Source organism: Hyla sarda, chromosome 9 (assembly GCF_029499605.1).
Source record: "Hyla sarda isolate aHylSar1 chromosome 9, aHylSar1.hap1, whole genome shotgun sequence".
Taxonomy (NCBI): Eukaryota; Metazoa; Chordata; class Amphibia; order Anura; family Hylidae; genus Hyla; species Hyla sarda.
This window is the reverse complement of record NC_079197.1, coordinates 173,556,687-173,583,815: the sequence shown is the minus strand read 5'-3', so window position 1 is coordinate 173,583,815 and position 27,129 is coordinate 173,556,687. Positions and strand designations below refer to the sequence as shown.

The window sequence follows — 27,129 nt, the reverse complement described above, 5'->3', positions numbered from 1 at the left end:
CCTGCCCCAGCTACACACCCAGCACCTCCATCATCCACCTGCCCTCAGCTACACACCCATCACCTCCATCATCCACCTGCTCCAACTACACACCCAGCACCTCCATCATCTACCTGCCCTCAGCTACACACCCAGCACCTCCATCATCCACCTGCCCCCAGCTACACACCCAGCACCTCCATCATCCACCTGCCCCCAGCTACACATCCAGCACCTCCATCATCCACCTGCCCCAGCTACACACCCAGCACCTCCATCATCCACCTGCCCCCAGCTACACATCCAGCACCTCCATCATCCACCTGCCCCCAGCTACACATTCAGCACCTCCATCATCCACCTGCCCCCAGCTACACATTCAGCACCTCCATCATTCACCTGCCCCCAGCTACACATCCAGCACCTCCATCATCCACCTGCCCCCAGCTACACATCCATCACCTCCATCATCCACCTGCCCCCAGATACACATCCAGCACCTCCATCATCCACCTGCCCTCAGCTACACACCCAGCACCTCCATCATCCACCTGCCCCCAGCTACACATCCAGCACCTCCATCATCCACCTGCCCCCAGCTACACATCCAGCACCTCCATCATCCACCTGCCCCCAGCTACACATTCAGCACCTCCATCATTCACCTGCCCCCAGCTACACATCCAGCACCTCCATCATCCACCTGCCCCCAGCTACACACCCAGCACCTCCATCATCCACCTGCTCCAGCTACACATCCAGCACCTCCATCATCCACCTGCTCCAGCTACACATCCAGCACCTCCATCATCCACCTGCCCCAGCTACACACCCAGCACCTCCATCATTCACCTGCCCCCAGCTACACATCCAGCACCTCCATCATCCACCTGCCCCCAGCTAACACCCAGCACCTCCATCATCCACCTGCCCCAGCTACACACCCAGCACCTCCATCATCCACCTGCCCTCAGCTACACACCCAGCACCTCCATCATTCACCTGCCCCCAGCTACACATCCAGCACCTCCATCATCCACCTGCCCCCAGCTACACATCCAGCACCTCCATCATCCACCTGCCCCCAGCTACACATCCAGCACCTCCATCATCCACCTGCTCCAGCTACACATCCAGCACCTCCATCATCCACCTGCCCCCAGCTACACACCCATCACCTCCATCATCCACCTGCCCCAGCTACACACCCAGCACCTCCATCATTCACCTGCCCCCAGCTACACATCCAGCACCTCCATCATCCACCTGCCCCCAGCTAACACCCAGCACCTCCATCATTCACCTGCCCCAGCTACACACCCAGCACCTCCATCATCCACCTGCCCTCAGCTACACACCCAGCACCCCCATCATTCACCTGCCCCCAGCTACACATCCAGCACCTCCATCATCCACCTGCCCCCAGCTACACATCCAGCACCTCCATCATCCACCTGCCCCCAGCTACACATCCAGCACCTCCATCATCCACCTGCCCCCAGCTACACATCCAGCACCTCCATCATCCACCTGCCCCCAGCTACACACCCATCACCTCCATCATCCACCTGCCCCAGCTACACATCTAGCACCTCCATCATCCACCTGCCCCAGCTACACACCCAGCACCTCCATCATCCACCTGCCCCAGCTACACACCCAGCACCTCCATCATCCACCTGCCCTCAGCTACACACCCAGCACCTCCATCATCCACCTGCCCTCAGCTACACATCCAGCACCTCCATCATCCACCTGCCCCCAGCTAAACATCCAGCACCTCCATCATCCACCTGCCCCCAGCTACACATCCATCACCTCCATCATTCACCTGCCCCCAGCTACACACCCAGCACCTCCATCATCCACCTGCCCCCAGCTACACACCCAGCACCTCCATCATCCACCTGCCCCCAGCTACACACCCAGCACCTCCATCATCCACCTGCCCCAGCTACACACCCATCACCTCCATCATCCACCTGCTCCAGCTACACATCCAGCACCTCCATCATCCACCTGCACTCAGCTACACATCCAGCACCTCCATCACCTACCTGCCCCCAAGCTACACATTCAGCACCTCCATCATCCACCTGCCCTCAGCTACACACCCATCACCTCCATCATCCACCTGCCCTCAGCTACACACCCATCACCTCCATCATCCACCTGCCCCAGCTACACATCCAGCACCTCCATCATCCACCTGCCCTCAGCTACACACCCATCACCTCCATCATCCACCTGCCCTCAGCTCCACATTCAAATACCCTCCATCATCCACCTGCCCTCAGATACACATCCAGCACCTCCATCATCCACCTGCCCTCAGCTACACACCCAGCACCTCCATCATCCACCTGCCCTCAGCTCCACATCCAAATACCCTCCATCATCCACCTGCCCTCAGCTACACACCCATCACCTCCATCATCCACCTGCCCTCAGCTCCACATCCAAATACCCTCCATCATCCACCTGCCCTCAGATACACATCCAGCACCTCCATCATCCACTTGCCCCCAGCTACACATCCAGCACCTCCATCATCCACCTGCCCTCAGCTACACATCCAGCACCTACCTGCCCTCAGCTACACACCCAGCACCTCCATCATCCACCTGCCCCCAGCTACACATCCAGCACCTCCATCATCCACCTGCCCCCAGCTCCACACCCAGAACCTCCATCATCCACCTGCCCTCAGCTACACATCCAGCAGCATCATCCACCTGCCCCCAGCTACATATTCAGCACCTCCATCATCCACCTGCCCCCAGCTACATATTCGGCAGCTCTATCATCCACCTGCTTAAACTAAATATTCATCCTCTCCAACATCCACCTGCCCCTAGCTACACATCCAAAACCTCGATCATCCACCTGCTGTCACCAGCTATTCCATCATCTATCCTGTAGAATCTACATGTGGTATCGTGGTGTGATGAGGGCAGAAGGAATTACCCTAGGCGCAGATGGCATTAACCCCTTGTGTTTGTGACGCCAGGGTGTGGTTTATCCTCAATACCACCCGAAAGTATATCGCTAGATCCTGGGCTAGGCACGGGGGGCAAATAATGACTCTGACGCCAAGTTACAGACAATGGAAGCTTTACTGAGGGTAGACAGATGGTAAAGTATATACAGTTCAGCCAGGGCCCAAGGAGGTGACCAGTGACTCAGAGACCTTAAGGGCTTGCTGGGACTTGTAGTAGGATTGGACAATTTAATGCAGACCACGTGATTCGACAGTTGCTGACAAGGACTGACTTGACTGACGACTGACAAAGCTATGACTGTAGATTGCTTGCAATTGACTGTGGCTGCAGACTGGACCTGAGGCCTCCAATGACTCTGGACACTCACACTACAACACGACTTCACTGCACTGGACCTCAGCAACAAGAGAGAAGCTCCACCCAGGGCTTATATAGGGGAGACTAGCAGGGAGCCCATAGGTCACTCTGGGATATCCTGATCACTGGTACCTCCTGGGTCACAATCACATGGTACATTTCTTGACGCAACAACACATTATATCTTATAATACATAGCAAAGCATATAACACACACACACACTATATATATTATATATACACACACACACACACAGGGGGGAAACAAGTACAAGGGGCCCAGGGGACACTGAAGGGAGGCTGCCTGACAGGACAGAGAGGGTACGGGGTAACACCTCCTGTACTGGGCCACCACACACATTGGAAGACATTGTAGGAGAGGAAAACTGAAGCAGTCAGCCATAAGGATGTGATCAATGGGGACAATAGGGACTGTAATACATCTTTTGACTGGTGAAATCTCTGGACCAGTGGACACCCGTCCTGGCACCAAACTATTTACATGGAGTGTGATCACCTCAAGCTGGCAAATCAACTCCCAGCATTAAAAACCCTGAAAACCCTGAGGATGCCCAGGAATAATGTTCCTAGAGATACAGTTCCAAATGCAGTTTGCAAGCTTAAAGTTAGGCTGCATTCAGACCGCGTTTTTAGGTCTACGTCGGGCTGCCTGTTGCTAATGAACACACGTTTTACCGACAGAACATTTAAAAAGGGGTCCTCCGGTGGAAAACAGCTGGTGCTAGAAAGTTAAACAGATTTGTAAATTATATGATTTATTAGAGAAAAAAAGCACGTTGCAATAGGAAAAAGCAGAGTGGTATGCCCAAGCTGCAATACAGTTAATGTGGCTCCTGTGTAAAGATAGGTATAAGAAAATTAAACTGTCTGCGCATATAGGGGTCTATTATACTAAAAAGAATAAAGTTGTTGTCGTACCTTAAAGGATAATAGATGGATGAACTGATTAGAATGAAGTAGTGTCACTAGTTATTACAGGCTTGATGGTTGGTACTGTATTGGAATCCAAAAAACTAAAATGATACCAAATAGAATTATTCCTTATATGTTGAATTGACTTTACATAAAATAGTACGCTTCAATACAGTATACGCTACCTATATTGCTTTACGTGATGTACTTTCTTCTAGGTATGGGTTTTTCCAATGAATAAGTTGGATACACGCGTTGAGTCTATTCAGGAGTCAGTGTTTAGTATTGCAGTTGAAATTAACGATAATCGTTACAATCTTATTATTTTGTATAAACGGTACCTTTTCCGGAGAGTTTCATAAAAGTCGATATTGAACAGCAGAGGTCCGGTGTCCAGATCAATAAGTGTCCTGGTGAGGTTTTTCGGGAGAACGCCCCGGCCGGTGGCGTCTCAACCGTAATCGCCTCCGTTCCCGGCTCTTTCGATGGTGGTAAGTCACAGGGGAACTAGCTACGGATGCAGCAGAGGTCCAAAAGAGGAATTTTGGACCTCTGCTTCATCCGTAGCTAGTTCCACTGTGATGTCACAAACCGGAACTTACCACCATCGAAAGAGCCGGGAACGGAGGCGATTACGGTTGAGACGCCACCGGCCGGGGCGTTCTCCCGAAAAACCTCACCAGGACACTTATTGATCTGGACACCGGACCTCTGCGGTTCAATATCCACTTTTATGAAACTCTCCGGAAAAGGTACCGTTTATACAAAATAATAAGATTGTAACGATTATCGTTAATTTCAACTGCAATACTAAACACTGACTCCTGAATAGACTAAACGCGTGTATCCAACTAATTCATTGGAAAAACCCATACCTAGAAGAAAGTACATCACGTAAAGCAATATAGGTAGCGTATACTGTATTGAAGCGTACTATTTTATGTAAAGTCAATTCAACATATAAGGAATAATTCTATTTTGGTATCATTTTAGTTTTTTGGATTCCAATTCAGTACCAGCCATCAAGCCTGTAATAACTAGTGACACTACTTCATTCTAATCAGTTCATCCATCTATTATCCTTTAAGGTACAACAACAACAACTTTATTCTTTTTAGTATAATAGACCCCTTTGCAAAGTCCCTATATGCGCAGACAGTTTAATTTTATTATACCTAGATTTGTAAATGACTTCTATTTAAAAATCTTAATCCTTCCAGTACTTATCAGCTGCTGTATGCTGCAGAGGAAGTTGAGTAGTTCTTTCCAGTCTGTCCACAGTGCTCTCTGCTGACCCCTCTGTCCATGTCAAGAACTATCCAGAGCAGCATAGGTTTGCTATGGCGATTTGCTCCTGCTCTGGACAGTTCCTGACACGGACAGAGATGGCAGTAGAGAGCACTGTGGTCAGACTGGAAAGAACCACACAACTTTCTGTGGAGCATACAGCAGCTGATAAGTACTGGAAGGATTAAGATTTTCATATAGAAGTAATTTACAAATCTGTTTAAAAAGGGCTACTTTGCTGCTCAACCCTTGGAACAAACTGTTCTGAATGCTGGAGCCGGGAGCTGGTAACGTTATAGCCCTGCCCCTCATGACATCACGCCCCGCCCCCTCAATGCAAGTCTATGGGAGGGGGCGCGACAGCCGTCACGCCCCCTCCCATAGACTTGCATTGAGGGGGCGGGTCGTGATGTCATAAGGGGCGGGGCCATGACGTCACAAGCTCCCGGCTCCAGCATTCAGAACAGTTTGTTCCAAACGCTGAGCAGCAGAGTAGCCCTTTAACTTTCTGGCACCAGTTGAATAAAAAATAATAATAATCCATATTATATATATATTTCCCCCCCCCCCCACACTGGAATACCCCTTTAGTTAAGTTCAATGGGCAGAACACAGTTTAATTGTGACAATGATGGTACATTTCCTATATATACGCCCTTTGTGTGTTGACTCAAAGGGGGGGGGGGGGGGGGGGGGATTTATCAAAACCTGTCCAGAGGAAAAGTTGTCGAGTTGCCCATAGCAACCAATCAGATTGCTGCTTTCATTTTGCAGAGGCCTTGTTAAAAATGAAAGAAGAAATCTGATTGGTTGCTATGGGCAACTTTTCCTCTGGACAAGTTTTGATAAATCTCGACCTTCCAACAGGATAGTGACCCCAGCATATCTCCATGTCCACCCAGGCATTATTTCAGAAGAACTCCTGGAGTGCTCCGGAGTGCCCATCACAACTGAACTCCATGCAAAAAAAATGTTTGTGGGTTTTGAAGAAACTGGAGGCCATTGGCCATGAGGAAGAGGACAGAAGCTGGAATCTGTCCACACATCACATTTTTAGAAGGGGCTCTTCTAAGTACGAAAGACTCTTGTCATGAAGGGACTGAATAATTCTTAGGCTGCAGCAGCATTAAAAGTGGCATTTTGTGTTGAATCTGCAGATACCACTTATAAGCCGTGTTCAGCTATTTTTACCTTGTTATTGTTCGATGCGTTGTTAGACACAAGTATTGATCGATCCTTCATCTGAATACCTCAAAGCCTCACCTCTCTCTTCTGAGCTTTCAAGTTCTTGCCGTATAACAAGATATATACAGTGGGGATCAAAAGTTTATGCACATTAATGCAAATTTTTACCTGGGGTGCCCAAAGAAGCCAAGGAAAGATGGAAAAAATCTCCAAAAGGCATCAAATTACAGATTAGACATTCTTATAATATGTCAACAAAAGTTAGATTTTATTTCCATCATTTACACTTTCAAAATAACATTAAAAAAATGGCGTCTGCAAAAGTTTGGGCACCCTGCAGAATTTATAGCATGAGACCTGCCAGTGTCATGGATGGTTCTCAATCATCATCTGGGAAGACCAATACAACCCCAAAGCATGATTGATCCACCCCCATGCTTAACAGTTGGACAGAGGTTCTTTTCATTAAATTCTGTTCCCCTTCTTCTCCAAACATACCTTTGCTCATTCCGGCCAAAAAGTGCATTTTGGAAACAAGTTCTGTGGAGCGATGAGGTAAAAATTGAATCAGGCTTGTGTATATGTTCATTTGCAAAGTTCAAACGCTGATTTTTGTGGCGAGGACGTAGAAGAGGTTTTCTTCTGATGACTCTTCCATGAAGACCATATTTGTACATGTATCTCTTTATAGTGGAATAGTGGACCACAACTCCACTGTCTGCCAGATCTTTCTGGAGGGATTGTGCAGTCAAACATGGGTTTGCAATTGTTTTTCTCACAATCCTGCAAGCTGTTCTGTCTGATATTTTTCTTGGTCTTCCAGATCTTGCTTTAACTTCCACTGTTCCTGATGACTGCCATTTCTTAATTACATTCTGAACAGAGGATATTGACATCTGAAAACGTTTTGCTATCTTCTTATAGCCTTCTCCAGCTTTGTGAGTGTCAACTATTTTCAGTTTCAGATTTCTAGACAACTGCTTAGAAGAACCCATGGTGCTGATTGTTGGGGCAAGGTCAGATGAGTCTGGGCATTTAAAACCTTTGAGATTGACATCACCCGGTCTTCCCAGATGATGACTGAGAACAATCCATGACACTGGCAGGTCTCAACTTTGCAAAGGGGGCAGTGCATGCTATAAATTCTGCAGGGTGCCCAAACTTTTGCAGACACCATTTTTTTGTTTTCTGTTATTTTGAAAGTGTAAATGATGGAAATAAAATCTAACTTTTGTTGACATATTATAAGAATGTCTAATCTGTAATTTGATGCCTTTAGGAGATTTTTCCATCTTTCCTTGGCTTCTTTATGCACATTAATACAAATTTTTACGAGGGGTGCCCAAACTTTTGATCCCCACTGTAAATTCTGAGACTTCCATGATGCCACGAGTGACTGACAGAAGTTAACAACTAGGGGAGGGCCACAAAGAGAGAGCCACATCTGACTATGTTTTATATAGTAGAAATGCTCCTAAAGGCAGAGCCATTTAAAACTGGACCAATTCAACAATGCTGGAATGGAAAGAGCTCAGGAAGGAACTAATCCAGTAGAACATCTATAGCCTTCTATAGGGCAGATTTATCCAGTACAATACCTTCTAATGCATTACTATTTACAATACATTCGAAAATTTTAGGACCCTTTAGGATCACTTTTTTCACATTCTGCACTCACTATCCCATAATGACAAAGCAAAAGCAGAATATAGTTTTTGCAAATTAAAAAGGAAAACATTTTATTTTTTATTATGTATTCAGGCCCTTTACTATGACACATGATATTTAGCTCTGGCTTCTCCTAATTTTCTTGATTATCTCTGAAATGTTTCTCCACCTTGATTGGAGTCACCTGTGGTAAATTCATCTGATTGGACAGGATTTGGAAGGACAGAGCTCTGTCTATATAAAAAGGTCTCACAGCTGAACAATGTATATCAGGGCAAAAAACAAAGCCATGAGATAGAAAGAACTGCCTGTAGAGCTCAGAGACAGGATTGTGTGGAGCCACAGGTCTGGAGAAGGGGACAATCTGCTGCACTGAAAGTTCCCAGGAGCTCAGTGGCCTCCATCATTCTTATATGGAAGAAGAAGAACAACCAGGACTGTTCCAAGAGCTGCCGCCCACCAAACTAAGTAATGGGGGGGGGGGGGGGGGGGGGGGAGAAGGGACTTGGTAAGAAAGGGGACAAGAACCCAATGGTCACTCTGGCTGAGTTCCTAAGATCCTGTGTGCAGATGAGAGAAACTTCCAGAAGGTCCAGAACCATCACTGCAGCCTCCACAATCTGGGCTTTATGGCAGATAGAAGCCTCCGAAGTAATAACACATGGAAGATTCCAGAGATTACATAGAAGGATCTAAAGGATCAGATGGAAAGGAACAAGATTCTCTGGTCTGAGGAAACCAAAATGGAACTTTGTAAACTCAATTTTAGGTGTTATGCCTAGAGGAAACCAGGCACTGCCCATCACCTGCCCAATACCATCCCTACAGTGATCATGGTGGGGGCAGCATCATGTCAGTGGGAAACCAGGTACATGCCCTTCACCTGCCCAATACCATCCCTACATTGATCATGGTGGGGGCAGCATCATGTCTGGAGGAAACCAGGCACTGCCCATCATCTGCCCAATACCATCCCTACAGTGATCATGGTGGAGGCAGCATCATGTCTGGAGGAAACCAGGCACTGCCCATCACCTGCCCAATACCATCCCTACAGTGAAGCATGGTGAGGGCAGCATCATGTCAATGACAAGACAATGACCATAAGCACATGGCCAAGACATCACAGGAGCAGCTTAAGGACAACTCTGGGAATGTCATTGAGTGGCCCAGCTAGAGCCCGAACCAAATGAAACATCTCTGGAGAGACCTGAAAATGGCTTCCACTGACGGTTCCCATCCAACCTGACAGAGCTGAAAGGATCTACAGAGAAAAATGGCAGAAAATCCTCAAGAAGACTGGAGGTGGGAACCATTCTCAAAAGGGGCTTTACCTAAGTCCTGAGTAAAGGGTATGAATACTTATGTCACTGCAAGATTATAGTTTTTTCTTTTCAATAAATTAGTAAAGATTTGTAAAATTCTGTGATCATGATTTGTCATTATGGGATGTTGAGGGCAGAATGATGGGGAAAACGAGGCGCAACAGAACAAAATGTGAAGAAAGTGAAAAGGGTCTGAAACCTTCTGAATGCATTGTGTAAGCTTTGTGGGGCAAATCCCAATCAACATCTACAAGTTCCTTTCCGGCCGAAGAACAATATACAGTGTCTATACATTTCTATCGTTCAGATGTGTCATTTTCAATATCTATAGGGGAGATGTATTCTGTAAAGTATTTGTAGACTTCTACAGAAGGGAGAGACATATCCCATACAGTATCTATAGGCTTATATGTTGCAGAAGAATCCTGTACTGTATCTATAGGCTTCTATGGGGCAGACAGATCCTGAAAAGAATCCTAAGACTTTCATAGGGTAGATGTTTGCCATACAGTATCTATAGACATCTATGGGAATCTATGAGAGTGATTTGTTCTGTATAGTATCTATAGGCTCCTATAGAGAATATGGATCCTAAACAATAATTGTTTCTATGGAGAGGAGACGACCTGCACATCTCTATACTATTTTTTATATAAGAGCTACAATAGGACAGACAGATCCAGTCTTGTGCCAACTTCTGACCTCCTCATCAGCATGGTGCCACAGAGATCTGGATCCATCTAACCAGGCCATGTTTCTCTCACAGAGATCTGGATCCATCTGACCAGGCCAGGTTTCTCAATAGAGGTTTGGATCCATCTGACCAGGCCAGGTTTCTCAATAGAGGTTTGGATCCATCTGACCAGGACATGTTTCTCTATAGAGATCTGGATCCATCTGAAAGGCCATGTTTCTCCACAGAGATCTGGATCCATCTGAAAGGCCATGTTTCTCCACAGAGATCTGGATCCATCGTACCAGGCCATGTTTCTCTATAGAGATCTGGATCCATCTGACCAGGCCATGTTTCTTCCCAGAAATCTGGATCCATCTGTCCAGGCCATGTTTCTTCACAGAAAGCTGGATCCATCTGACCAGGCCATGTTTCTCCACAGAGATCTGGATCTATCTGACCAGGCCATGTTTCTTCACAGAGATCTGGATCCATCTGACCAGGCCATGTTTCTCCACAGAGATCTGGATCTATCTGACCAGGCCATGTTTCTTCACAGAAATCTGGATCCATCTGTCCAGGCCATGTTTCTTCACAGAAAGTGGGATCCATCTGACCAGGCCATGTTTCTCCACAGAGATCTGGATCCATCTGACCAGGCCATGTTTCTATATAGAGATCTGGATACATCTGACCAGGCCATGTTTCTCCACAGAGATCTAGATCCATCTGACCAGACCATGTTTCTATATAGAGATCTGGATCCATCTGACCAGGCCATGTTTTTCCACAGAGATCTGGATCCATCTGACCAGGCCATGTTTCTCCACAGAAATCTGGATCCATCTGACCAGGCCATGTTTCTCCACAGAGATCTGGATCCATCTGACCAGGTCATGTTTCTCCACAGAGATCTGGATCCATCTGACCAGGCCATGGTTTCTCCACAGAGATCTGGATCCATCTGACCAGGCCATGGTTTCTCCACAGAGATCTGGATCCATCTGACCAGACCATGTTTCTATATAGAGATCTGGATTTGAACAGACCATGTTTATCTATAGAGATCTGGATCCATCTGACCAGGACATGTTTCTCTATAGAGATCTGGATCCATCTGACCAGGACATGTTTCTCCACTGATCAGTGATAACATTTTCATTCTTTTGCCCCTTGAAGTCTTGCCTCTTTCCCTTAGACACAGTGGTGCTGGAGCTGGTCTTCTGCTGTTATATTCCATCAATGCAAAGGAGTGGCAAGTTGTGGTTTCAGACACAATAGTTGGACACCAGGGTTTTATTCGGCTGCAGTTTCCTAGCTGTACACGATTCCTGACATCCTCCTCTGACCCCTTGCTCTGGATGTTTTCCCTCAATCGCACCATTCCCTGTATATTCTCTACATTGTTATATGCTTTATACAGTATCTTTAGGCTCCTATAATGGAAGATACTTTCTCTACAATGTCTATGGACTTTCACAGGCAAACATATATACAGTATCTATAGGCTTCTACAGGACACATGTATCCTGTACAGTATCTAAGGGCTTTTATAGGGCTCACATCTATGTACTGTACAGTATATCCTGTACAGAATATATAAGCTTGTAAGGAGTAGACGTATCCTGCAGGATTTATTTGTTCTCTAGAAGCCTATAGATTGTGTACGATATGTCTGCTTTATAGATATTGTACAGGATAAGTCTACCCCTCAGAAGCTTATATATACTGTACAGAATAGGTCTGTTCTATAGATTACAGTATCTATAGGATACCCTTAGAGCCGACATACTGTATAGGGTATCTTTACTCTTCTCAGAGGTAGATGTATCCTATACAGCACTATAGGCTTCTATAAGATATGTGTAAACTTTACAATAGCTCTAGACAGCTAAGGACCAGACAGATCCTGTACAATATATTATGGAGAAAATGTCATTTGTACAGTATCTTTAGATTTCTATGGATCAGATGTATACAATACACCATCTATAGACTTTTGTGGACTAAAAGATTTCCTTAAGCAGTAAGTATCCCCAACCCAGTCCTCAAGACCACCATCATTTCGCGATATGCCTTTTTCCCTATTCTATTCTAACAGAGTACTCAGACTACTCAGAGTACTCAGACACAGGGAATGTTGATGGACCTCCTTGACTGGAATGGGTTTAGGAACAAGGTTATAGAAGCAGCCTCGACATCTGGATACACCTATAGTGAGCTCTATAGCACAGGTACTATAGAACAGAGGTCCCCAACCTGGTCCTCAAGGTCCACCAACATTTCTGGTTTTCTCAGTTACCCATTCTAAGAGAACAGGGAACAATTCTAATCCTGGAATGTTGGTGAACCTTAAGGACTGGGTTGGGGACCTCCACTCTATAGTACCAATGCCATGGAAACCACCATAGTTAGATCCAGTTGTAAAGGCTGCCTCTATACCAGTGTTCCCCAACACAGTTCTCAAGGCCTACCAACATTCCTTTTTTTTCAGTTACTCTATTGGAATAGGGCACAGGGAAAAGCCCAAATAGAGGACTTGTGGTGGGCCTTGCGGACCTTTGCTCTATAGTACTTGTGCTATGGAGACGTCCATAAGTAGACAGAGTTGTCGAGACTGCCTCTATAGCAGTGTTGCCCAACCAAGTCGTCAAAGTCCACCAATGCTCCGGGTTTTTTCAGTTACTCCATTGGAATACAACAGGGAAAAGTCCAAATCCTGGACTCTTGGTGGCCTTGAGGACTGGATTGGGGCCCTCTTCTCTACCCGTACCCATGCTATGGAGAGCACCATAGTTAGATCTGGTTGTCTACACTGCCTCTACAGCAGTGTTCTGCAACCCAGTTCTCAACCCACCAACATTCCGGGTTTTTTATTTTTCCCTTTCAACTCCAATGGATTAATTGAAAAAACCCAGAATGTTTGTGTGCCTTGAGGACTGGGTTGGGAAACACTGCTATAGAGGCAGCCTAGACAACTGCATCTATCTATGGTGCTCGCCAGAGCACAGGTTCTATAGAGCAGAGGTCCTCAACTCAGTTCTCAATGTCCACAAACATTTCAGGTTTTTCAGTTACTTCATTGGAATACAAGAGGGAAAAGTCCAAATTCTGGACTCCTGGGGACCTTGTGGACCTTTGCTTTTCAGTACCTGTGCTAGGGAGACCACCATAGGTAGACTCAGTTGTCGAGACTGCCTCTATAGCAGTGATCCCCAACCAAGTTCTCAAAGTCAACCAACCTTTCAATGGAGTAGCTTTAAAAAAAAACAGGAACGTTGGTGGGCCTTGAGACCTGGGTTGAGGAGCACTGCTATAGAGACAGTCTAGACAACCAGATCCAACTATGGTGCTCTCTATAGCACAGGTACTATAGAGAAAAGGGCCCCAATACAGTCCTCAAGGCCACCAAGAGTCAAGGATTTCTCCCTATATTAGTCTGGACTTATGATCATTTTTACTGGCGATATACATTATTGCAGACATATGCTACCCACCGAACATGTCATCTTAAATGGTATAATGCTAGTGCAGAACATCGATTAAGCAAATGTTTCCAAATTCATGATATTTCCTCAATTTTTTAGTTTAACATGGTGCCCTACCATTGCTCAACGTTGACTGTGGCTTACAAGGGACAAAAGGTTAGGCACCTATGCTTTCCAGTATCTATAGGCTCTTACAGTCATGGCCGTTAATGTTGGCACCCCTGAAATTTTTCCAGAAAATGAAGTATTTCTCACAGAAAAGGGATTGCAGTAACCAAAAATGAAAGGAAAAAAAGCACTCTTACTTTGCAAACTGCTCCAGGTCTCTCTTATTGGAAGGCGCCTTTTTCCCAACAGCAATTTTAAGATCTCTCCACAGGTGATCAATGGGATTTAGATCTGGACTCATTGCTGCCACTTCAGAACTCTCCAGTTCTTTGTTGCCATCCATTTCTGGGTGCTTTTTGGCGTATGTTTGGGGTCATTGTCCTGCTGGAAGATCCAAGATGTCGGACACAAACACAGCTTTCTGATACTGGGCTGTACAGTGCGACCCAAAATCCATTGGTAATCCTCAGATTTCACAATGACTTGTACACATTCAAGGCCCCCAGTGCCAGAGGCAGCAAAACAACCCAAAACATTGACCTCCACCATATTTCACTGTCGGTACTGTATTCTTTTCTTCGTAGACCTCATTCCGTTTTCGGTAAACAGTAGAATGATGTGCTTTACCAAAAAGCTCTATCTTGGTCTCATCTGTCCACAAGACGTTTTCCCAGAAGGATTTTGGTTACTCAAGTTCATTTTGGCAAAATGTAGTCTTGCTTTATTATGTCCGTGTGAGCAGTGGGGTCCTCCCGGGTCTCCTCCATAGTGGGGTCCTCCTGGGTCTCCTCCATAGTGGGGTCCTCCTGGGTCTCCTCCATAGTGGGGTCCTCCTGGGTCTCCTCCATAGTGGGGTCCTCCTGGGTCTCCTCCATAGCGTTTCATTTCATTTAAATGCCGACAGATAGTTGGTGCCGACGCTGATGCTCCCTGAACCTGCAGGACAGCTTGAATATCTTTGGAACTTGTTTGGGGCTGCTTATCCACCATCTGGAGTATCCTGCGTTGACACCTTTCATCAATTTTTCTCTTTTGTCCACGCCCAGGGAGATTATCTACAGTGCCATGGGTTGTAAACGTCTTGATAATGTTGCGCACTGTGGACAAAGGCAAATCTAGATCTCTGGAGATGGACTTGTAACCTGGAGATTGTTGATATTTTTTACCAATTTTGGTTCTCAAGTCCTCAGACAGTTCTCTTCTCCTCTTTCTGTTGTCCATGCTTAGTGTGGCACACACAGACACACAATGCAAAGACTAAGTGAACTTCTCTCCTTTATATCTGCTTTCAGGTGTGATTTTTATATTGCCCACACCTGTTACTTGCTCCAGTTGAGTTTAAAGGAGCATCACATGCTTGCAACAATCTTATTTTTCCACAATTTGGAAAGGGTGCCAATAATTTTGTCCAGCCCATTTTTGGAGTTTGGTGACATTATGTCCAATTTCCTTTTTTTTTTTCCTCCCTTTTTTGGTTTAGTTCCAATACACACAAAGGGAATAAACATGTGTATAGCAAAACCTGTGTTACTGCAATCCTTTTCTGGGAGAAATACTTCATTTATTAGAAAAATGTCAAGGGTGCAAACATTTACGGCCGTGACTGTACGTATCCTGTACAGCAGTGGTCTCCAAACTTCGAACCTCCATTTGTTGCAAAATTGTTCGGGCATGCTGGGAGTTGTAATTTTGCAACAGCTGGAGATCTGCGAACTATATGGTATCTATAGACTTTTATGGGCCAAACGTATGGCAGTCACTTCAGGCTGCGTTTTGCGGAACCAAAAGAGTCCATGTCTCTGGTCACAGGTGCGACAGTGCGGATTAACGTCTCCTCAGTATATGTTAGGATCCAAGCCGACACCTTCAGGATTGGTCTGACAACAAGGGACTGACCCACCTGGACACTGGCATACGGGTCCCACAGGAGGTGGTGCGGTTACCGTGTACAGTGGGGCCCCGCAGCTACAAAGAACCCCCACCGCCATAGGCTGCACCCTCCAAGACGGGGAGGACACGGCAGGCTTCCTGTCAGGAATCTCATTGAAGAGCACTTCCTGCCGGCTACATGGAGACAATCCACCGCATGCACAAGTCTCCCGGTTATTATGGGCGGTCACGTGAGCTGTGGTAGGATCCCGTGGCGAGTTATAGCCCAGCAGTAAGCATGCCGCCATGCAGAAATTCATCACAATGTACCCGCTACAATGTGCTTAGCTGTGGTACTACAACTCTCAGCATGCTCTGCACCACAGGGGACAGTCCTAAGCGATCAGTCATGATGCCTTAATGCAGTGTTTCCCAACCAGGGTGCCTCCAGCTGTTAAAAAATGACAACTCCTAGCATGATCGGACAGCGGGTGTCCGGGCACGCTGGAAATTGTAGTTTTGCAACAGCTGGAGGCACCTTGCTTAGGAAACACTGCTCTATAGGGTCAACAGCTGAGTTTCCCATAATCCTTCACTCTGTGCAGCTGTTCCCCCACATCTAAAACATCAGAAGCTGGCACAACCCCACACACATCTCACCTTTTGGAGGCTGCTGGGGTTCAGCTGAGTTTTATCAATGATTTTTATAGCAACCTGAAAGTGAAAGAAACAAATGTAAATAAAAAACTGTGATCATGTGACAAACCAAAACATACGTGTAGACAAGCACACGCTTTGGGACTCTCACCTCTCTCCCGGTCAGGACATGTCTCGCCAGCTTGACTTTAGCAAAGTTGCCCTTGCCAATGGTCCTCAGGAGTCTGTAATTGCCTACATGAGGCTCATCGGGGGCGGAGCTCCGTGATCGAGCTCCTGGGGGGCGGGACGGCCAGGAGGCAGAGGAAGAGGAGGTGGTCGAGCCTTTCTCGGAGCGGGTAGAACCGGTCTGAAATAGAATTTTAAAAAAAATAAAGAAGAAGAAGAAAGCAAACGGCGTCTTACGTTATCGGCTATGAATGGAGTCGCTATAAATAAGATGCTGAATTAAAAACTTCCCTTCGCAAATTATCCTCCCCCGACTGCTTTGACAATGGCGCCAGCCCAAGCGAGATCCTCCTCCGCCGCCGCTTATCAATTAACACCCTGGCCTCCCCCTCACAAAATGTTCATTGAATAGGAAATTTCTGATAAACAAGAGAGACGCCACAAGTACATGACCCCCACAATACCAATATGAGGGACCCCCGACCAGGTGACAGTAAGGCCTCCTCCTCCTGTCAGGTTCTTGGTAAGAATGAATACGGCCTAGATCTCCTATAACACTATACAATAGATAGGTAGGTAGATAGATAGATAGAGAGATCCCAACGAGATATAGGCCCCCCACCCTACAATACCAATATGAGGGACCCCAGACCAGGTGACAGTAAGGCCTCCTCCTCCTGTCAGGTTCTCGGTAAGAATGAATACGGCCTAGATCTCCTATAACACTATACAATAGATAGGTAGGTAGATAGATAGATAGATAGATAGATAGATAGATCCCAAAGAGATATAGGCCCCCCACCCTACAATACCAATATGAGGGACCCCAGACCAGGTGACAGTAAGGCCTCCTGTCAGGTCCTCAATGAGAATGACTACGGCCTAGATCTCGGTTAATAGATATTTAGACAGATAGACAGACAGATAGAGACCCCAAGGTGATAGAAGCCCCCCGCCCTAATTAAAGAGACAGTAAAACATTGATTAATGTCTGGGAGCGCAGAAAGCCAGACCAACCGGCAACATCAATGGATCACACCCACTGCACCGGCGCAAATGTGTCGCCAAGGCGGAAAGGTGCGGAGAAAAAGAATGACACCCACAAATGTGACCCCCACCAATAAGACAGCACACGAACATGAATTAGGGTCGAGACCACTCACCGTGTCATTTATCCTCTCGCTGCCGGTGGAAGCACGAGACATGTTCAGGCCAGAAGAGACAGCTCCAGCCCAGTGTCAATGAGACATCCTGCTCCCCTATGGTGGTCTGCCCAGCGCCCTCACAGCATTCCTCTGCACTCTAGAGGGGTCTGCCAGGAGGGTGATGGGGGGTAAAATGAAGGAGGGTGGGGGTGTACAGAAGGAGGATGATGGGGGTGAGGATGAGAAGGATGGAGGTGAGGGTATAGAGAGGAAGATGGGGGTATAATGAAGGAGGATGGGGGTGGTTTTTTCTCAGCAGCAGCAGGCAGCTCGCCCCATCGTCCGCCCTCTCGCCAGCTCAGGCCCTGCAGTCTTCTCCTCCCTGTCTGTGGATGTCTCAGAGGCCTGAGCTCTCCCACCTGGACCTTCAGTCTCAGGCTGTCTCTAGCTGTCTCTCCATGGTGTCCTGGCAGCTGTCTCTCTGGGCGGGGTCAGCTCTCCGACTGCTCCCTCCCCCCTCCTGCCTCTTAAACAGACAGTCCCCCCTCACCACTGACAATGAATGGGAGGCGGGTGCAGTGCAGGGAAGGTGGGGGGAGCAGAAGGGGAAGGAAAGGGTCAATTCCTGGTAATAACAGGAAAGTGAGGCAAAGTGGGTCTAGGCACAGGAGGGGTTAATCTGCCAATACATAGATCTTGGCTAAAGATGAGGTTAATATGGGACACAGAGGTTTCTTTTCGGACCTATCACAGGAGAAGTTTATATATATATATATATATATATATATATATATATTTATTTATTAAGACATACAGAGCCTGGTAAAGAGGGGTTCATGTAAGACAGAGTCTGGCACAAGAGGGGTTAATGGAGTTAATGTGGGGACACTACAATAGCGGTGAATATGGCAACCATAGAGCCTGGCACATCAAGGGTTATCTGGCATAAATAGAGCCTGGCACATCAAGGGTTATCTGGCATAAATAGAGCCTGGCACAAAGTGGGGACACCTAGAGCCTGACACATGATGCGTTATAGATACAGCTTGGCACAGAAGGGGTTATTTTAGGAATACATAGAGCCTGGCACAGAAGGGGTTAATGTGGGGACACATATTCTAGCACAAGATGGGTTAATCTGCGTACACAGAGCCTGGCACAGGTGGGGATGATTGGGGGATAGATATAGTCTGCCAATCTGAGAGAACCTAGAGCCTGGCACAGGAGGAGTTAATCTGGGCACACATAGAATCTGACACAGAAGGAGTTAATATGGGGACACAGAGCCTAGCACAGGAGGGGTTAATCTGTGGACAACATATAGAATCTGACACAGAAGAGTTTAATCTTGGGACATATACAGCCTGGCACAGGAGGGGTTAATATGGGGGACACATAGAGCCTGGCACAGGAGGGGTTAATATAGGGACACATAGAGCCTGGCACAGGAGGGGTTAATATGGGGACACATAGAGCCTGGCACAGGAGGGGTTAATATAGGGACACAGAGCCTAGCACAGGAGGGGTTAAATTGGGACCACAGAGCCTAGCACAGAAGGAGTTAATCTGGGGACATGTGGCACCTGACACACGAGGGGTTAATCTGGGGACACAGAGAGCCTGGCACAGGAGGGGTTAATCTGGGGACACATATATTCTAGCACAAGAGGGGTTAATCTGCGTACACAGAGCCTGGCACAGGTGGGGATGATTGGGGGATAGATATAGTCTGCCAATCTGAGAGAACCTAGAGCCTGGCACAGGAGGAGTTAATCTGGGGACACAGAGAGCCTGGCACAGGAGGGGTTAATCTGTAGACATACACTACACTCCTGTGCCCAGTTCTGTATCTGTTTTCATGGATTTGGCAGAGAAGGGGTTACCTCAGTTTTGGTTCAAGTCATTGTGATGTGGGAGGGGCCAGAGACAGCCGTAGCCTATGATTGGTTATAGGATGGTCCTAGCGACAGCCCTTGACCCAATCATGAACAGCAGGCGGGGCTAAACTGTCTGGAGCCCTCGAGTGAGTGAAGCCTGGTAATCCCGCCCACAGGGGAGGAGTTATGTTTGCGCATACGTAAAAGCGAAGGGTAATATATGCATATAGGACAGTGACGCCCCCCTCCTTTATGCCTGTTGGAATGACCCGAGAAAAATTAGGCATCGGAAAACAGCAGCTGAGTGGAAAGTACCATGATTGAAGGAGGGGTGTGTGCAAGGAATGCTTCAGTGTGGCAGCACGACCATTTATTTATACGTAACAATTTTTGAATCTTGTAACAACAATCTCTGAACGATAATTACTGAAAGGTTTGGGCGATTGTACTCAGGAATATTGTATCGTGTGTTTATACTGCAGGTTTATGTATCTAATCCTATGTTGTATCACGATAGAATCGCTCTTGTCGTGAGTGATACTGTGATGAACTGTGGTGCATTTAATCCTGTTGTGTGAAACTGCTTGCTGAGCTGCAGTATCTAAACTTGTGTGATACCATCTACCATAGATGTGATGTATCTAATCCTACAATGTGATACTGACTGCATAACCACTGTATCTAATCCTACAATGTGATACTGACTGCATAACCACTGTATCTAATCCTACAATGTGATACTGACTGCATAACCGCTGTATCTAATCCTACAATGTGATACTGACTGCAGAACCACTGTATCTAATCCTACAATGTGTGAAACTGACTGCAGAACCACTGTATCTAATCCTACAAGGTGATACTGACTGCAGAACCGCTGTATCTAATCCTACAATGTGTGAAACTGACTGCAGAACCACTGTATCTAATCCTACAATGTGTGATACTGACTGTAGAACCGCTGTATCTAATCCTACAATGTGTGATACTGACTGCAGAACCGCTGTATCTAATCCTACAATGTGTGATACTGACTGCAGAACCGCTGTATCTAATCCTATAATGTGTGATACTGACTGCATAACCGCTGTATCTAATCCTACAATGTGTGATACTGACTGCAGAACCGCTATATCTAATCCTACAAGGTGATACTGACTGCAGAACCGCTGTATCTAATCCTACAATGTGTGAAACTGACTGCATAACTGCTGTATCTAATCCTACAATGTGTGATACTGACTGCAGAACCACTGTATCTAATCCTACAATGTGATACTGACTGCAGAACCGCTGTATCTAATCCTACAATGTGTGATCCTGACTGCTGGGTCACTGTATCTAAGCTTATCATATATGATACTGACTGTAGATCCACTGCATCTAATCCTACGTGTGATACTGACTGCTGAGCCCCTGTATCTAAGCCTACCGTGTGATTCCCAGTGTTGAGCCACTGTATCTAATCCTATCATGTGTGATACTGATTACAGAGCCATTGTATCTAATCTTATCCTGTAATACTGACTACTCAGCCACTGTATCTAATCCTGTTATGTGTCATACTAGCTGCCGAGCCACTGTATCTAATCCTACAGTTATACATCATTGTAACATAGATGAGGGATACAGACAAGGGCCACACTAGAGAGCTGCAATGGGATTGGGATCCTGCGGGTCCTACAAAATTCTACACCAGTGTTTCCCAACCAGGGGCCTCCAGCTGTTGCAAAACTACAACTCCCAGCATGCCCGGACAGCCGAAGGCTGTCCGGGCATGCTGGGAGTTGTAGTTTTGCAACAGCTGGAGGTGCCCTGTTTGGGAAACTGATATAAGGTCTCACAGCTGACATTGTATATCAGAACAAAAGCCAAGGCATGAGGTGGAAAGAACTGCCTGTAGAGATCAGAAACAGGATTGTGTGGAGGCTCAGATCTGGAGAAACACAGGTGTTGCGGGATTTAGACACAGGTGTTGCGGGAGTGGGCGGTAATGATCATAAATCCAGCGGGAGCGGAATTAAAGGGGGACTCCGCTGGAACACTTTTTTTTTTTTTTAAATCAACTGGTGCCAGAAAATTAATCAGATTTGTAAATAACTTCTTTTAAAAATCTTAATCCTTCCGGTACTTATCAGCTGCTGTTATGATCCACAGGAAGTTCTTTTCCTTTTTGAATTTCCTTTCTGTCTGACCACAGTGCTCTCTGCTGACACCTCTGTCCATTTTACGAACTGTCCAGAGCAGGAGCAAATCCCCATAGAAAACCTCTCCTGCTCTGGACAGTTCCTAAAATGGACAGAGATGTCAGCAGAGAGCACTGTGTTCAGACAGAAAGGAAATTCAAAAAGGAAAAGAACTTCCTGTGGATCGTAACAGCAGCTGATAAGTACTGGACGGATTAAGATTTTTTTTTCTAATAGAAGTAATATACAAATCTGTTTTAACTTTCTGGCACCAGTTTATTTTAATAAATATTTTTCCAGTGGAGTACCCCTTTAAGAAAACAGTCCCACGCAGGGCTCCAGATTAGAGATGAGCGGATTTACAGTAAATTCGATTCGTCACGAACTACTCGGCTCGGCAGTTGATGACTTATCCTGCATAAATTAGTTCAGCTTTCAGGTGCTCCGATGGGCTGGAAAAGGTGGATACATTTCTAGGAAAGAGTCTCCTAGGACTGTATCCACCTTTTCCAGCCCACGGGAGCACCTGAAAGCTGAACTAATTTATGCAGGAAAAGTCATCAACTGCCGAGCCGAGAAGTTTGTGACGAATCGAATTTACTGTAAGTTCGCTCATCTCTACTCCAGATCATATGTCATAGTAATATTGGGGGAAATTGATCATTCCTTGCTATTCGTGACGCCAGGGTGAGGTCTCCTCAAAGCTTTTCCTACCGCTGCCCTTCCCAGGAATGATAGGGAGGTATTTGATAATAGAGTAGAGGTAGATAATAATGGATTGTCCACATCCGGAGAGTTTCTGTAAACTGCGTTAACTTTTACTGAAGATTTTCTGTACACTTCATTAACATAAGTCTCTAAGCATAACAACCGTTTCTTTTGGAGATTGACAATGGTTGGGACTTTAGCATTAAGAGTCTTTTAGTCTATTGCGCTGTTCCACTGGATTTAGGGGAATTAGTTGCGGTCCAGTAGTCAGACTAGTATTAGCAGGAATTAGTATAAGACTCACGGTTTTGGTTCTGCTGAGGCCGTAGGTTTTGAGGCCTAGCGTGTCATTGAAAGTTGCGTAGCACCATCCTGTTAGTCCGGCATCCACGAGAGCAGCAACCCAAGAGAGCGATAATTGGACGCAGCTCCCTTATATGGGCAGGGGCTGGACTAACTATAATTGGTCCATACGGATGTCAATCACCATTACAGAGAATTGTGGGTAACACGTGACCCAAGTACCTCCAAAGGTCCTGCAACATACCATAGAAGTTACTAGCATGGTCACATGACCGAAGGTCCTGCGATGCCGAACAAGGTAAGTACTATACATTCCTATAGAATATATATAATTATTAAATATATACATTTATTAATATTAATAAATGAGTTAGACTTAAGGAGAGGCGACTAGGGGCTGTCCCACCTGAGGAACCCTACCTGAATGTAGTTACTCTGACTTTGGGGACCTCTACACTACGTACGGTATGCAATACAGTACCGGGACACCACACATACAACATACTAAGGACCATACAACATGATAGGACTGTACATCATAGTAATATGGATGACGTGAGGGATGTAGATGACCATCATGTCCATGTGGAAGAACTATGTGATGTCATCATGTCCATATGGAGGAACTGTGTGATGTCATCATGTCTATATGGAGGAACTGTGTGATGTCATCATGTCTATATGGAAGAACTGTGTGATGTCATCATGTCTATATGGGGGAACTGTGTGATGTCATCATGTCCATATGGGGGAACTGTGTGATGTCATCATGTCCATATGGGGGAACTGTGTGATGTCATCATGTCCATATGGGGGAACTGTGTGATGTCATCATGTCCATATGGAGAACTGTGTGATGTCGTCATGTCCATATGGGGGAACTGTGTGATGTCATCATGTCCATATGGGGGAACTGTGTGATGTCATCATGTCCATATGGAGAACTGTGTGATGTCGTCATGTCCATATGGGGGAACTGTGTGATGTCATCATGTCCATATGGGGGAACTGTGTGATGTCATCATGTCCATATGGGGGAACTGTGTGATGTCGTCATGTCTATATGGAGGAACTGTGTGATGTCATCATGTCCATATGGGGAACTGTGTGATGTCATCATGTCCATATGGGGAACTGTGTGATGTCGTCATGTCCATATGGAGGAACTGTGTGATGTCATCATGTCTATATGGAGGAACTGTGTGATGTCATCATGTCTATATGGAGGAACTGTGTGATGTCATCATGTCTATATGGAGGAACTGTGTGATGTCATCATGTCCATATGGAGGAACTGTGTGATGTCATCATGTCCATATGGAGGAACTGTGTGATGTCATCATGTCCATATGGAGGAACTGTGTGATGTCATCATGTCCATATGGAGGAACTGTGTGATGTCGTCATGTCCATATGGAGGAACTGTGTGATGTCGTCATGTCCATATGGAGGAACTGTGTGATGTCGTCATTAGTGTTGAGCGGCATAGGCCATATTCGAATTCGCGAATATTCGTGAATATATGGACGAATATTCGCATATTTGAAATATTCACATTTTATTTTCGCATATGTGAAAATTTGCGTATGCGAAAATTAGCATATGCGAAAAGTAGCATATAAAAAAATTAGCATAAGCAAAAATTAGCATATGTGAAAATTCGCACACCAGTCTCACACAGTAGTATTAGAGCCTTCTTTACACCATACAAGCTGGAAGCAGAGAGGGGTGATCACTTTTTTCACAGTACATCACGTGTACTGTGAAAAAAAAAAACGAATATTCGTAATTACGAATATATAGTGCTATATTCGCGAATTCGCGAATATGCGATATTCGCAAATAAAATTCGCATTGCGAATATTCGCAAGCAACACTAGTCGTCATGTCCATATGGAGGAACTGTGTGATGTCGTCATGTCCATATGGAGGAACTGTGTGATGTCATCATGTCTATATGGAGGAACTGTGTGATGTCATCATGTCTATATGGGGGAACTGTGTGATGTCGTCATGTCTATATGGGGTAACTGTGTGATGTCGTCATGTCCATATGGAAGAACTGTGTGATGTCGTCATGTCTATATGGGGGAACTGTGTGATGTCATCATGTCTATATGGGGGAACTGTGTGATGTCATCATGTCTATATGGGGGAACTGTGTGATGTCATCATGTCCATATGGGGGAACTGTGTGATGTCATCATGTCCATATGGAGGAACTGTGTGATGTCATCATGTCCATATGGAAGAACTATGTGATGTCATCATGTCTATATGGAGGAACTGTGTGATGTCATCATGTCTATATGGAGGAACTGTGTGATGTCATCATGTCCATATGGGGGAACTGGGTGATGTCATCATGTCCATATGGGGGAACTGTGTGATGTCATCATGTCCATATGGAGGAACTGTGTGATGTCATCATGTCCATATGGGGGAACTGTGTGATGTCATAATGTCCATATGGGGGAACTGTGTGATGTCATCATGTCTATATGGGGGAACTGTGTGATGTCGATGATCTTGTCCCAGAAGGTGCTCCTCCCCCTCAGTACTGGGCGCAGCCCTGGAGACTAATTGAAGCCAACGCCAGAGATGGTTTATCGTCTAATAAGCAGAGAGACGTCTGGTAGAGCGAATCCGCCTCTCGCTTTGGGAGTAGTCTAGACCAGGGTGTTCATTATTCCATAGGAATTTTAAAAATAGGCTGCGGATTGATGTTGAGTTGCGAAGTAAGAATGCGCCAGGCGTCTAATTTTAGAAAATATATGGGTACGGAGTTTTATTGCAAATTTTTATTTATTTATTTATTTTTAATCTTATAATTTTCAGTTTTCCTTGTGCATTTGGAAATCGTTCCTGGCCACTGGAGGTAGGAGATTTTCAAAAATTACTGGCAACCAGAGGGTTAATAGCGCTGCTTCTATTTTGGTCGATGACTAAAATCTGTCTAGTATAGTGCGGTATAAAAAACGATTTATACACACTGAGTGTTTGGGCATCCAAAAGACTGGTGTTACCCAACCAGAGCGCCTCCAGCTGTTGCAAAACTACAACTCCCAGCATGTTGCACTATATAGTAGTATAAAGTATAGGTCAGTGTTTCCCAACCAGGGTGCCTCCAGCTGTTGCAAAACTACAACTCCCAGCATGTTGGACTATATAGTAGTATATAGTATAGATCAGTGTTTTCCAACCAGGGTGCCTCCAGCTGTTGCAAAACTACAACTCCCAGTATGTTGGAATATATAGTATAGGTCAGTGTTTCCCAACCAGGGCGCCTCCAGCTGTTGCAAAACTACAACTCCCAGCATGTTGGACTATATAATAGTATATAGTATAGGTCAGTGTTTCCCAACCAGGGGTGCCTCCAGCTGTTGCAAAACTACAACTCCCAGCATGTTGGACTATATAGTAGTATATAGTATAGATCAGTGTTTTCCAACCAGGGTGCCTCCAGCTGTTGCAAAACTACAACTCCCAGTATGTTGGAATATATAGTATAGGTCAGTGTTTCCCAACCAGGGCGCCTCCAGCTGTTGCAAAACTACAACTCCCAGCATGTTGGACTATATAATAGTATATAGTATAGGTCAGTGTTTCCCAACCAGGGGTGCCTCCAGCTGTTGCAAAACTACAACTCCCAGCATGTTGGACTATATAGTAGTATATAGTATAGGTCAGTGTTTCCCAACCAGGGCGCCTCCAGCTGTTGCAAAACTACAACTCCCGGCATGCCCGGACAGCCGTTGGTTGTCCGGGCATGCTGGGAGTTGTAGTTTTGCAACAGCTGGAGGCACCCTGGTTGGAAAACACTGCACAAAGGTCGTATGTATTAAAGGAAATGTGTCATATGAAAATGTGGGATGATGATTGATTTAACTTTTTTTTTTTCGTTTTTTTTTTTTCTCTTAGCTTTTTAAGAGCTAAAACTCAATTTTTTTTTTTTCCATCCGCAGACCCATATGAGGGATTTTTATTTTTAAATTTTTTTAATTTTTTTTGCGCAACCATTTGTACTTTGTAAATACACCTTTCATTTTAACATAAAATGTACGACGCAACAAAAAAAAAATATTTATGGCCAGAAATTTAAGGAAAAAAAAAAACATGCAATTTTGTAACTTTTGGAGGGTTTTGTTTTAACGCAGGGCGCTTTACGGGTAAACAGACATGTGACCTTTATTCTGTGGGTCAATACGATT

At 45.7% G+C, this 27,129-nt stretch overlaps 1 protein-coding gene and 1 long non-coding RNA gene across 4 annotated transcripts in view; one reads left to right on the top strand and one right to left on the bottom strand.

Annotated features, from left to right (window-relative positions):
• The window catches only part of MARK4 (microtubule affinity regulating kinase 4), a 61,694-nt gene extending 43,128 nt beyond the window's left edge, over positions 1 to 18,566 (bottom strand). Inside the window, exons 1-3 of one of the 2 annotated variants that reach the window (XM_056538414.1) lie at positions 17,863 to 18,566; positions 16,683 to 16,880; positions 16,535 to 16,588 (exon numbers count right to left, since the gene is read on the bottom strand). In XM_056538414.1, coding sequence (XP_056394389.1) covers positions 16,535 to 16,588; positions 16,683 to 16,880; positions 17,863 to 17,904 — 294 coding nt within the window. In that variant the 5' untranslated portion in view covers positions 17,905 to 18,566. The remainder of the gene's footprint in view (positions 1 to 16,534; positions 16,589 to 16,682; positions 16,881 to 17,862) is intronic. The other variant, XM_056538415.1, reaches the window with a different exon arrangement.
• Positions 4,905 to 6,887, top strand: LOC130290587 (uncharacterized). 2 transcript variants are annotated; one of them, XR_008847640.1, is made up of 3 exons: positions 4,905 to 5,023; positions 5,265 to 5,359; positions 6,426 to 6,887. It is a non-coding gene; the product is annotated as an uncharacterized LOC130290587 (long non-coding RNA). The 2 variants fall into 2 exon arrangements; XR_008847641.1 differs by lacking the exon at positions 4,905 to 5,023 and adding an exon at positions 5,098 to 5,179.
• Positions 18,567 to 27,129: the final 8,563 nt, after the last annotated feature.